At 39.8% G+C, this 12980-nt stretch overlaps 2 protein-coding genes and 1 long non-coding RNA gene across 3 annotated transcripts; 1 reads left to right on the top strand and 2 right to left on the bottom strand.

The window, feature by feature from the left end:
• Positions 1 to 1801: 1801 nt before the first annotated feature.
• On the bottom strand, positions 1802 to 3529 carry LOC5516427. The gene is made up of 3 exons (XR_007314010.1): positions 3213 to 3529; positions 2855 to 2906; positions 1802 to 2445 (listed from the first exon to the last, which is right to left on the bottom strand). It is a non-coding gene; the product is annotated as an uncharacterized LOC5516427 (long non-coding RNA).
• Positions 3530 to 3756: 227 nt separating this feature from the next.
• LOC5516426 (protein YIPF6) lies at positions 3757 to 7945 on the top strand. The gene is made up of 6 exons (XM_001636506.3): positions 3757 to 4020; positions 4115 to 4193; positions 5056 to 5098; positions 5455 to 5583; positions 5978 to 6135; positions 6814 to 7945. The coding sequence occupies exons 1-6, from the start codon at positions 3889 to 3891 to the stop codon at positions 6927 to 6929; spliced, it is 657 nt and encodes a 218-aa protein (XP_001636556.1). The 5' UTR covers positions 3757 to 3888; the 3' UTR covers positions 6930 to 7945.
• Positions 7946 to 10357: 2412 nt separating this feature from the next.
• On the bottom strand, positions 10358 to 12906 carry LOC5516481 (COMM domain-containing protein 8). Its single transcript, XM_001636439.3, has 5 exons — positions 12746 to 12906; positions 12385 to 12540; positions 11521 to 11679; positions 10963 to 11118; positions 10358 to 10638 (listed from the first exon to the last, which is right to left on the bottom strand). Exons 1-5 carry the CDS (start codon positions 12818 to 12820, stop codon positions 10615 to 10617), a joined length of 570 nt encoding a protein of 189 aa, XP_001636489.1. The 5' UTR covers positions 12821 to 12906; the 3' UTR covers positions 10358 to 10614.
• Positions 12907 to 12980: the final 74 nt, after the last annotated feature.

Below are 12980 nucleotides of genomic sequence, written 5' to 3' on the forward strand. Positions count from 1 at the left end.
GCTTTTCATAACAAACAGGGTACCCGCACAGGTACAAGAAAGGTCCAAGATCCCTCTTACCGGACTGAGATCATCATGCCTAAAGATATTGGCACATCCTCTCAGTGCCCCAAATAATTTTAGCCGTATAATAGCTCAAGTTCTTCGACGAATTTCAAATCGATCTTGCGAGAATGAGATGTGAGCTCAAAGCGAGTGTGCAATTTTATGTTTAACAGCACACTAGCCCCACACTAGCACACTCACATTGGCACCAGTCAGGCCAAGACGGGACGCTAGCACAGTCTTTTACACATGGAGTTCGGTAACCATGGTATGCTGTTTCGTCCTTATTAGGCCTCGTCTGGTTGCCGAACTGCACGGGTAATAGACTGTCCCGTCTTGGCCCGGCTGGTGCCAATGTGTGTATGCTAGTGTGCTGTTAAAGTCCACTTAAAAATAGAGACATTTTGGAGTTTGTTTTTTTGTTTTTCAAGTTGTAGCCCGATATTAGAGAGCGATTTCAAAGTAAGAATTTGATAACAGACTGCACTTTGATAGTTGAAGTCGCAAAGTGAACTTCAAAACTAAATTTCACGGGTTGTCTGCCTGGGCTTCCGTACTTTTTCTCTGCGATCGCTCTAATAAAGACTCGCGAATGTGCCGAAAAAATGTTCGCGGAACTGAAGCCTTTAACGCAACCCCGTGCCTATTCCACGCAGCATATGCCATATGCCAGGTAATCACACTGAGGTTTGGAATTTGCGATGAATACTGAGATTCGGCTTGCGGTACTTTGTCCGGGGCCGGTTCCTAGAAAGAAGGTTAGCGCTAACCTTGGGATAACTTCGTCTATCTTGACATTTGATTGGATAAAAAGGGCTAGCACTAAATTGCTTTCTAGGGACCCGGCCCAGGATGACAAAATGGCGCAAGATCCTAATAGGCGCGTATTATGATTGGCTGGGGGGAGGGCACAAGATCCTAATAGGTGCGTGTCATGATTGGCTGGGGGGGGGGGGGGGGGCGCAAGATCCTAATAGGCGCGTATCATGATTGGCTGTGGGGGGGGGGGGGGGCGCAAGATCCTAATAGGCGCGTATCATGATTGGCTGAGGGGGGGGGGGGAATCATAAAGTATCATATTGGAAAAAACATGGGAATGGAAGGTTCCTTAGTAAGAAATGACCCACGTTTTGGCGTGCACCTTGCGCACTCCCTGTGTACCCGCCTGCAATGGCCTAAACAATTCTCGCTTCTTTCCTATTCTGAAGGATAAACAATTGCGCGTGGCATGGCCTTATCTCAAACAGGGATGAGAAGAAAAGCAAGATGCTGTAAATTCTTTATAATCCACAAATTTATTAGACAATGTGAGAAAGGGGGCATGGTTGTTAGTCGCAGTTAGTCTTACTCCATTCAATTACTGATGGTCCTTCACTAAACTTCGGATACCTTGTCAATCATCTTGCGCCAGTCGATGGCCCACTATCAGTCGTTGCCAAAACTATTGACATTCTTGAGTGCGTGTGCGTAACATGAATCTTTCTGTTTTCTCTTCCTTCACTGTAAACAAGCCGACGGAGAAGACGAACAAACACGTGCCTATATCGACGGTTCAGGCAACCATAGAGCAACGGGTTCTGTGCGTGTTTGGAGACAACGAGGATAATCGATAATAGATCGGCAAGCGGTCGGACATGGACGCTGGCCAGTTCTAGGGTGTTGACTGTGCTCGCGGGCGTGTAACACATGACAAAGGTAATGACGACCACGAGGATGATCCATGCGCTGCGAATGTCCTCCACGTGCGTCGAAAAGGTGATCGAGTTTCTGAAGTTGACCCGGTGAACTTTGACCGCATGGTATATCCCAAAGTAACAGAAAGCGATAAGTCCTAGTGGGGCTCCCACGAACATGACAAGGAATGTTACAGTGTAGGAGATTGATTCTCTGAAGTGAAAATGGCAGACGCATTTGGAGACCTGCTACTGGTAAGAAGACCAGCCCAAGACGGGTGCGATGGCAAAGATCGTCGGGGTCACCCATGGAATCGCTAAGAAAACTGCCCGCATCTTGCTTTTGAAAACTCTGTCGTACTTTGCTGGTTTGCATATCTTAAAGTACCTATTAAGGCTGAGGACCCAGAGAGCTTGCAAAGTTGAGGTACCGAAGAACACGACCAAAACGCCGCTGACCTCACACCCTACATGACCGAACACCCACTCCCCTCGGCATACCATCGTCACAAGCATGAACACTAGGCTTGCCGAGCCCCCAATGTCTATAAAGGCCAGGTTCCTGATGAAGACGGTGCCTGGTAACGTGCGAATCTGACGTTGATATGTTGCTATTGCGACCAAAATGTTTCCCATAATTCCTAGCAGCATAAGGACTGCAAGGAAGCATGCGCAAGTGATAGAGACAGCCGCTGACCAGTACTCCATGCTTGCCCAACCCAAGCGCCTGAAACAAAAAATGAAAAAGAACACATCAATGCTATATTAACCTTTCTTTTTTAGTTAATTTTCTTCTTCTTGGTGTCATGTGAGTTTCTTGCTTCAAGTATCTTGCTTCCGCTCCTTAAAATTGTGGAGTCAAAAATCCATTATTACCATTATTGGATAATTTTATGGCCACTTAATCTATCGACTTATATAGGCGTTTCCTTTTTTCGCTCGCAAAATTTTAAATATGATAACGTCTAAGCTATATACAAGCTAATAAAATTCCACAACATTTTCAATTCAACTACATTTTCAGTACCTCTACTATTTTTTTTATCGCCTCTCGTATTACACACATGAGTCGACAATGGGCGAGTCACTGATTTCCAGCAAGTAAGATGTTTGACACATATATTTTGTACACTGACCTTGAATGTGGTAATTTTCAACCAGTCGAGTTTAAATCCTGTCCTTTCCACGCTGTAACCCAACAATGTGATGCTTTATAATTCTCCGGTACGATTCACTATAAGTACCTTATATTTAGTATTACAATTTGCATAAGCCCTCTAGAACTATTATTTGCATAAGTACTTTGAGTACCTGTAGAGGTCATAGAATCCAATTTATATTTGCGTAAGCAGGGAGGAAGATATCAAGGACACACATATCGGCCATATCCGTTATTTTGCGCTTCGGAGAGTTGCTTTGGAGAGTTTTTGATGAAGAAAATGTATTAGAGTAGGGGAAAGTTGCGTACACAAGTTTGGGGGCGTGTAAACTTACAGAGCTCAAACATTTCCTCAGCACTTCGCTAAGATAGGAAGTCAGGCTTCCTCTGGATGAGCAGCCATTATTCATATGCCGACCATGTACTAACTTTCGTGCGTGGCGGCCATTTACTTTTTCGTCGCCGACAATGAATAAAGATCCAATATTCCATGCCTGTTATAGCGCTTTTGTTCAGAGATCAATACCATGACTGATAATGACGTATTCAGATGGCTCAAAGCACTTATGAGCCCTACCAAGAGATCATGGTCTCTTTGCCCTACGTATTACATAAAACCAGGAACAAAACACTTTTTTCAACTTCACCAGCAACCGCAGTGATTATCTGATTTCAAGGGTAGTAAAGATGACAATAATAGCAAGGAATTCTCGAGTAAATGATCGATCCTGGAAATTTCACGGCGAGAAGGCAGTTTTGAGAATCGAGGACGAGAACTTGCTTTTGTAATAAATCCGAGATCTGAAACCGTAAAAAAAAACAATATAACAAATCTTCAACATCCGAGAATTCAAGATGCCTTAAATTTGGCAAGGAAATCAACATTTCTAGGGAGCATTCGACGCCCCTTGATATTTCTTTTACCACCATCCCCTCCCCCTCCGATAAACTTATCTAGAGAAGCCCGCGAATACATTCAGCGGCTTCACAAAAAGGGGTCAAAGAACCAAGATGGCGGCCAGTGATGGCGGTTTTGTTCCTACGAACGTCAGCATAGACGTAGAAGGAGACATCACTGTACCGGGAGCACCAGAAGAAGACGAAGAACCGAGCACACTAGATGAACCTGTTACCGAAACACTTGTGAGTATTTTTACTGACATTTCTTATAGCGACCATGAAACTACCATTCACTTAGTTGATTTCTCGTGTTTTTGATTTTTTTTTTCATTTTCAGAGACGCGATTTGAAAGCAGTTGGCCAGAAATTTTTCCATGTTTTGATTCCAAGAAGAAGTAAAGCACTGCTAAGGGACTGTGAGTATTTAGCTTTGGCCACAACTACCGCTTTTCAATTTCAAACACACAAAACTCACTTGTAGTCTCACAGGTAGCCCAGGCAATGGTTGCTTGTTCGTAGCTCGGAATTCGGCTGTTCTGAGAGGGGACAAGTAAAGCGTTTTTTGTGTGAAATGTTGTCAATAAAATTGCCTTAGAACTTAAAACATGCCTTGTGGTTGTCAAGTTTACGTGAAATACACGATTTGTGGGGTTTTCTCAACGAAATTTATGACTTCCCTCCCCAAACTAAGGGAAGAAACAAGGTTGGAGGCGCCATTTTCGGTAGCACTCAAATGCCGTCGAAATTCGAGAGGAAAAAAACAACAAACAAAATATTTTTATCTCGCAGACCTATGCCAGGGTACACATACATTCGATATGTGGCAAAACATCCGAGCTAAACTATTTTCCCTGGCCGCTATCCGTATTTTAAAACGAGAAAGTAGCCACAAGCATCCTTGACCGACGCCGTTGGACGATCAGTTACGCTTGACCGCGCTGGGAAGGAGCACTGGTAGCCCAGGCCAGCCCATAAAATTAAGGCATGTTCTAAGTTTTAAGGCAATTTTATTGACAACATTTCACACAAAAAACGCTTCGCTCGTCCCCTCTCAGAACAGCCGAATTCCGAGCTACGAACAAGCAACCATTGCCTGGGCTACCTGTGGTAGTCTTTCTTAGTAATGCACTCTTACTGATTTTGAACTGATAATTTAACCATTTATACATGCCGTTTAAATAGATAAAGTATGACTTTAACATTATCTATCATCATCATATATATCTTTTTTTTCTTGCATGTTATAAGTGCTAATGTGGTATAAATATTTCCTTGCAGGGGATTTATGGGGTCCGCTCATCCTATGTGTGTATCTGGCCATGTGAGTCATTTGTGTAACAAATGGACCCATTACTCACAATAGGCAAAATAGCAAAGCCTGGTTATTTTTTATAAACGTCAACACAGTAAATATACTTTAGAGGCATAACAACATTATTGAGAAATAGAAAACAGCAAAAAACTAATTAAAAGGAAACCATGAAAGACAATGCCTTACCAACACCAATATAAAAAATATAAAATTTGTGATGATAAATCCACTTATCTAGTATAGTTTGCATATTTGCGCATATTGTTAGTTTATAATTTTAAAAAAGCAAAGAAAAGAAGAAAGATATTGTTGGTAGCGCTAGCATTATTTTGTATGAAGATTGTGATTTCAAATGTGTTCCATAGGATGCTACAAGGGCATAAAGTTGCAGATAGTAACAATGATGGAGGGCCACAGTTTGCTGAAGTATTTGTTGTTGTTTGGGTCGGAGCATTTGTCATAACTATCAACTCCAAGCTTCTTGGTGGACAAATGTAAGTCATGTCTTTACCTTTATCCCACACAGAGGTGGTTGTGGTGGGGGGGAGTGGAGGGAAATTCTGTTACCATGGCCCTGTTTAAAACAAATTATCTAAAATAAAATACAATGTTTTGGGCAAAAAAAAACACATTTTCATTCCCTGTTTAGACAATTGAAAAGGATTTCAGAAAGCCCCAGAAGTCTAAAGGTTTTAAGGCATTCTACCTGAAAATCCATCTGAAAGCAAAGTAAATGCAAATAAAATTTGAACCCTGTTCAGTCACTCACTCATAAACAACCATTTTTAGTAAGCATCACTTTTTCATGTTTTTTTGTTGCACACTTTTGATAGCTTTATCTGTAGTATGATAGAATGATATTAATTTGCATCTCTTTTTTCCTTGCAGCTCATTTTTCCAAAGTGTTTGTGTGCTTGGATATTGTATCCTGCCTCTTGACATATCATTAACTGTTTGTCGGCTCATTCTCCTTGCCAAGCAAAATTTGGCTCTCTTTATTGCCAGATTTGTTGTTGTTCTTGGAGGGTTTGCATGGGCAACTGTAGGTGAGTCTGTGAAAATAAAATAAAAAATTCTATTTAGTGACAACTTTGTATCATACAGTACCTAGGTTGGCAACTCCAAGAGGTAGTCGGCATAACTTTTCTGTTTTTATCATAGAGCCACTAAACATACCATTTCTACATTGTTTCGATTTCTCTATTTGACCACACCTATACTGACCACATAGTTATTCTACAGCTTGTCTGTTGTTGTTTTTAAGTCATACCATTACTACTGGATTAGCTTTTGTTTGTAAAAGAATAGAGTTTAGAACAAGGAAAAGTGTTATAAAAATTAGTGAATTTAAACAGAATTTCAGCTTCTGTTGTTTTCCTTGAACAGGGCCATAGCAAGAGCACTGTTGGAATGTGCCAACCCCTGCCCCCCCCCCCCCCCCCAATATTTTAAACAATTATATGGAAATAACCATTTTAATTTGGGCATGGCTGTGCCCCCTAATATTTTAAACAATTATATGGAAATAACCATTTTAATTTGGGCATGGCTGTGCCCCCCAATATTTTGTTGATGTTTCTATATCCTCATCTCCCCTCCATGGTCTGCTATAGCTCTGTTGGAGAAAGTCAACCTAATTGTAAGCACTTGCAGTGTACTCTATACAGTATACCTATTTAACTTTGTCATCAGCCTTCTAAATAATGTATTTGCTTGAATTTCAGCATCCATTGTTTTCCTTGGAGACAGTCAGCCTTCTCATCGCAAAGCACTTGCAGTGTACCCTATCTTCCTATTTAACTTTGTCATAAGCTGGATGATAATATCAAACTCTGGTTAGCAGATCACTTATGGAGCAATATTTAAAGAGTAGTGTTATCAATTGGTTGGGGAAGAGAGGGATGAGAATGGTTGGGTAACATGTTTTTAGAATTACTGTAAGATATTTGTTCATCAGACTAAAATCACAAGAGCAATAAAAACTGGATAGATGTATCACACATTTAGGGTTTCGATACTTGAAGTTTAAGGTGACACAACAATAACAGGTACTTTAGGTGAGAGCAGTGGCAATGATATAAGGGATTGTCGGGTGTGGCTGCTCACCCCTTTTCTATGAAATTGTAAAGAAGAACATTGATATGAGCACATAACATCTGAAAGGATTAGGAATGTCAATCGATCCACTCCAAGTGAAAATCTCATGAAGAAAAAAATACAAAACTACCTACAAGCCAAAATGGAATACAGTTGGCTAAGCTTGTAAATGTTGAAAAATAAATAATGAAACGATAAAAATCAGATGTCAAATGGTGAAAACCATTATCATATAGATGGGACATGTGTTACTTATTTCACAATAGCCTGTATACAGGTTTCCTCGCTATGCAAGAAATATTGAAGGACTGTACGGTTAATTAATGCTCCCTTCTAAAGATATTCACTTTGGTAGCCATAGTAAAGGGTAATAATGAAGCTGTATTTATACAAGACTTTGCAATACTTCTAAAAGAAAGAATGAATGTGGCATTTTTATAAACTATAGTTTTTTAAAGGTCATCTCAGCCAATGAGCCCAAGGTTTTTTAAGCAGGGGGATGCTATTACGAAATGTAGACTGCATTTTGGAATAAAATGCTTTGCTTAGCAACTTTAGATGGCATTTAGATGGCATAAGTTTCCATTTACCAAATTCATAGGTCTTGATTTAGCCAGTGGGTTAGGATAGAAGTATCCCCGCTCTAAATGTCTTGGAGCCTATGCTCAGGCTGATGTAAAATAAAGGCGAAACTTATTTATAAATAGGTACAGTATCAGTTGTGAAGCAAAACACAAAAATAAAGGTATATTGAAAACCTTCCATAGTGTAGTTGCTAGGGGTGATAAAGCATGCCGCTCTATCACTTACCCAGTGCCGTACCACAGTCATAAACAAAGACAGCACAAGCAAAAAATATAGCACAATTTGTCTTAAAAGCAACGCAAATAAGAAGAGGCGCATTAAAATAAGCATTGTAACAAGAAATCACTAGTAAATCAATATGTGTAAAAAAAATACCTATAGAAAGGGATCATTACATAAAATATATACCAAACATGATGACAAATAAAAATGTGACAAATAAAAGTGACTGAATATCAGTCCCAAAGTCTATATGAAAATATTACTTGAGACACGATGTTTTGCAGACCGAATTTCCATGGCTTTCAAAATTATTGGGGGCACATGCCCCCATCCTCGTGTCAACTCACAAGATTTTGGACTACATCCCAAGCCTAATTTTTGTGATAATGTTCATACATTCTCTTTATTCACCCACATTGGCTCTCTTGGTTTATTTCACAGCTTTGCACTGTGGTCATTCCTCTCTCCCCCATTGAGGTGAGTCTGTGGTTTACTTTTGAAATGCCATGATCTGGGATCCTGCGTACCCAGGGTTTTTCTTGTGTGGTGCAGAATCCGAAAAAGTGGACCTAATTTTTCTGGGGACAGGGGGGGAGTTCTCTAATAAAAATCTGACCACCCTCGAAAGAACAAAGAGGGATTTTTTTATGACTTGCAGTATCTCCACGGGACGCTTATTGTCAGATTTGGCTACAAACCAGAGTGATCTAGCTTGTGCTTTAAGGTTTTGCCTACAAATAGCATGTCTTTTAAGAACCAAAAGTGGACCTTCGGCCGTTGTGCACCCCCAGCTCCCCCCCCCCCCCTTGGGTTCGGGCCTGTCCTGGCATTAGAAATCATTTAGGAATCTCTTGTGATTTTGGATGCTGAGCGAGTTTATGGGTTTCCTGTGGTTACGCTCGGTAGGAGAGACCTAGACCACACATGTGGTGGCGTTCACACTAAGCTGAAAAATTTTCAAAATTATTCACTCTCCCGAAGCTCAAAACCCGCGAAATATGTCTGGAAACGATCAAATAGACCCTGCACTGCGTCAGGAACTCATGATTGAAGAACAGAAAGCAAAATTCCAAATGCAAGTCCACAAATTCACGGATACGTGTTGGGATAAGTGCATGGATAAGCCCGGCAACAAACTGGACGGCAAGACGGAAACTTGTTTAGTAAACTGTGTGGAGCGATTCATCGATACGACACTTCTAATAACCAAGCGCTTTGGTGAACTGGTGCAACGATCTGGTGGGGGATTTTGATGCTCTAAACAGATGACTTTTAAAAATCACAAGTTATTACATCAGCAAATCGTAAATCTCTTTATTCAGCTCTCCACTTTATGTAATATCCAACTGGGCGGTGTTAAATGGCAAAGCATGTTTGTATTATGTGGAAGTTCTCGTAAGCATTTTACTGCAAGCAAGGGTGAAAAATGATGTTTAAACTACAGTGGGTTTCCTGTGGTTTGGAAGTCGGACAAGACATAGTAACAATAAATTATAGTCTAGTAGTTTCAAATTCCACTAAGGACTCGTGAATACAGTGAAAGTCCCAGTTCAAGGCGAACGGAACCTGCAAGATCATGATACACCAGTTTTTGCATTGTTTTATTTTAAGCTCCAGGGGTGTCTGGTATTTGCCTCAGTTAGTTGATCTGTTCATGAGGCATAGTGGAATTCCAGATTACAAGCTTGGGGTTGAAGTAATCAAATCAAAGAACACTGATCTATTGCCAGGAGTGGTTTTTACATTCAAACTAACTCCATGTGCCCTTGGAGGTCTGCTTTCAAAGTTCTGTGGTTAATCCCTTCATCACACAATGACATCCAGCTGTACCTATTTGTACTATTTTTGTCGCATTAAAAAACCTGTTTAATTTTTAGTTTTTTTCCTTTTTCAACAACATACAGTACCTCAATATTTTTGCTTTGGATGGCTGTTAGGAAACCAATAAAAGGTCAAATGGTCAAAATGATAGAAGCTGGAAGTCTTTTGGAAGTAGTTGCTTAACATTTATGGAATATTTAAAGGGACAGTGCCATGGTAAGAGCTTTGCAATAGCTCTCAGGCCCGGACACAATGAATTTCAGTAAAATTCTAATATTGACTTATGAGCCTTTGGTACATGTGGGAGACTTAAATTCAAAGGAAATGACCACAAACTGCCAATAAACATAATTTTCAATAAAATAGTGCATATTATTCTAACAAGGCATTGACAGCTGCATTCAACTGCAGACAAAAGCCTACAATAAACATTGACTCCAGACATGCGCAGTACCATGACACTACCCCTTTAAAACTTCTGTCTAAGCAATTGGTTCCCAACCCCTTTATCCCCCCCCCCCCTAAAAAATCATTGCTGAGTGCTTCGATTTATGTTCTCGATTTATTTTAAAATATAAATTTGCTGTACTAGCGAATACAATATCATCAGTATGGTTGAACTATTTAATATATGCTACTGTTGGAATTTGTTAATACCAATAAATGGAGGCAGATCACATGATTTGGTTCTATGATTTTCATGTTCCATTTGAACAAGAAATATGACCTCTGTCTATTTTTAAGGAGTCAAACTTGTTTTTATACCTATAGCTAAACATTATCAAATCATAATTCCATTTTCAACTTTTAAGCTGAACAATCACCTAGAAAGAAGGAAATAAAGACAATTAGTTACCAATTTTATGAGTCACCTGATTCTACATGCGGCAGCAAGTTAGCGCCTGCTGCGAAAGTTCACTAACAAAACTGACTAACTGAAATAATAAAGGGCAAACAAAACTATCCACCCATCACCTGAGGTGAGGTAAATCCCAGCTGATTTCATAGATTGATTTTTGGTCCATGCTCTCACCATATTGCTTTAAGGGTTACCTTGTTTGCAGCCACTAGAGAAGTGATGGTGGAGTGTAATTCCTCCTGGCTTAGCGCAAAACTGCTCAAATTAGCATATTGTTATGAAAGCCTACCTTGTTTGCAGCCTCTAAAGAAGTGATGACAGAGTGTAATTCCTCCTGACTTAGCTCTACACTAACATGCTGATCTGAGTCTGACCGTCTGATATCAAAGTCTATTGTCACAAGAGGCTTTCTGATGCTTGCTAGCTTATCACTAGCGAGAACCATCTGAAAAATAATAAATAATAGTCCTGCTTTTCTTATTGTCACCATTTTTCTTCTAGTCAATATAAATAAATGGCACACCCTCTTCTTTTGAAGTCCTTGACTTCTCCTGTGTCCAACCAGCAATAAAAAAAAATACCATTGCTGCCTTTTAATTTTGATTTGTTAAAAACTTTTCATGTCAAAATTCAGGTCAGGGTATCAAGGTAGTGTTAGTAGTTAGTAAAAAAAAAGTGGAAGTGTTAGTCACTACCAAGTTTTACAACCCCTAAAATAAGATTTGTTGAGGAATCTATATTATAATAATATTATTATTATCTTTAAACTGTTGATCTAGAGAACACTTCATTTTGTTGTGGGTCACAAAATGTTTCTTTGTCACATGTCACACAAATGCTCCCTTACCTTCAGTTTCCAGTCAAAGTCTTTGAGTTGTGCACTGGTAATACCAGCCGTTGTAGCGACCAGAGCAGCTCTGACCTCATCATAGCGTGGCAGCAAGCAGTCAAGTATTACTTGTTTGCTTTCAGACTTAAGAACACATGCATCAAGCTCATCTGATATCTGAGACATCAAAGTATTAACTTTGAAATATACTTAAAATACTGTAATGATTCAAATAAATTGGGGGACGCTTATTGGAGAGGGAGTGCTTATTTCATGTCAGCAGTTCTGAAGTTCAGCAAGTTCTGAATCGAAAACTAAAATGACAGAAAAAGTTTTGTTAGCCGTAATACATTACATGCACGAAGGGGCTTTCATTGTTTTTTTTTTATAGATTAACACTACTCCATGGTGTTTTGTTGAGATCTTTTTAGGGGGGCGCTTATTGGGGAGGGGTGTATATTTAAAGGAGGGTGCTTTTTCAACAGCACAATAAAGTATACATTGGTAGTTGGCCAAGTTCAAAAGAAAAGCAATGAAACTAAAAATATGGTATATATTTCACAATAAAAACTGTACACTGGTTGCTTCCATGATCATTTTACGCCAAATTAATCACCAATTTAATCACCAAAGAGTTTAGTATTTTTGTGCAATTGTGGTACAGGAGACAAAATGACAGGGTGACCATCCTAACCTCCCCCTTCCCCTGGACAAAACTATGAGGATACAGTGGTCTTGCATGTACTTAGGGTGGTGGTGTGAGTGCACCCCCCTGGTGACCAAAAAGGGGTAATCCTTTAATGAAGGTTTGTCAAATATAACCCTTTTCCCATGTGAAACCTATGACTTTACACACCACACAGCAAGTTTTTGTCTCCAAACCTGCTTTTTTGTGAGTCCTCTGGTGACAAAGCCTTTGAGCGTTGCTCCAACTGATGGTAACACTTGACTCCATTCTTCTATATTCCAGACTTTGCCGTAGCTAGCGTAGCGGGGCTCCTTGCCACTACAAATACTATCTAGGACTTTGTGTACAAACTATAATCAACAAAAAATAAACATTCAAACTAAAAATACAAAATGCATTATAGTTTTACTAAGATGAGCATCATTTAAATATAACAAGTGACAAGTAAGCTTATATTTACTTTGATGAAAACAACAAATGAAGTACAATCCAGCGCATTGTCTTATATCAAGATAACTACTAAAGCTAAAGCTCCTAAGGCTATTTATAACTAACCTTTTCCAGTAACTCTTTCGGACATTTCTCCGCCAAGTTCAGCTCAATTTTCTTTCCGTCACTTTCATCCACCATCTTGGGGCCCGTGTTTCGTCGATCAGCGTACTCTATTCTAAACACATGCTCACGTTTGTGGTTAGCAACTAAAATGTGTCCATAGCAACGAGGCCGAAGTTATCGCCAGCAGAACATGCAGCATAGAAAGAGGCGCTACTTCAAGAAGTGAATCAAAGTC

This window comes from Nematostella vectensis, chromosome 10, assembly GCF_932526225.1.
Source record: "Nematostella vectensis chromosome 10, jaNemVect1.1, whole genome shotgun sequence".
In the NCBI taxonomy this organism is placed as follows: domain Eukaryota; kingdom Metazoa; phylum Cnidaria; class Anthozoa; order Actiniaria; family Edwardsiidae; genus Nematostella; species Nematostella vectensis.

Bases quoted from the DNA above. Each gene is read 5' to 3' on its own strand.
- LOC5516426 (XM_001636506.3), top strand. From the start codon at position 3,889: ATGGCGGCCAGTGATGGCGGTTTTGTTCCTACGAACGTCAGCATAGAC. The intron at 5,099-5,454 runs GTGAGTCATTTG...TGTGTTCCATAG, and splicing joins CTATGTGTGTATCTGGCCAT to GATGCTACAAGGGCATAAAG. The intron at 5,584-5,977 runs GTAAGTCATGTC...TTTTCCTTGCAG, and splicing joins AAGCTTCTTGGTGGACAAAT to CTCATTTTTCCAAAGTGTTT.
- LOC5516481 (XM_001636439.3), bottom strand. From the start codon at position 12,820: ATGGTGGATGAAAGTGACGGAAAGAAAATTGAGCTGAACTTGGCGGAG. The intron at 12,541-12,745 runs GTTAGTTATAAA...TGTTGATTATAG, and splicing joins CGAAAGAGTTACTGGAAAAG to TTTGTACACAAAGTCCTAGA. The intron at 11,680-12,384 runs GTTTGGAGACAA...TTGATGTCTCAG, and splicing joins GAGGACTCACAAAAAAGCAG to ATATCAGATGAGCTTGATGC.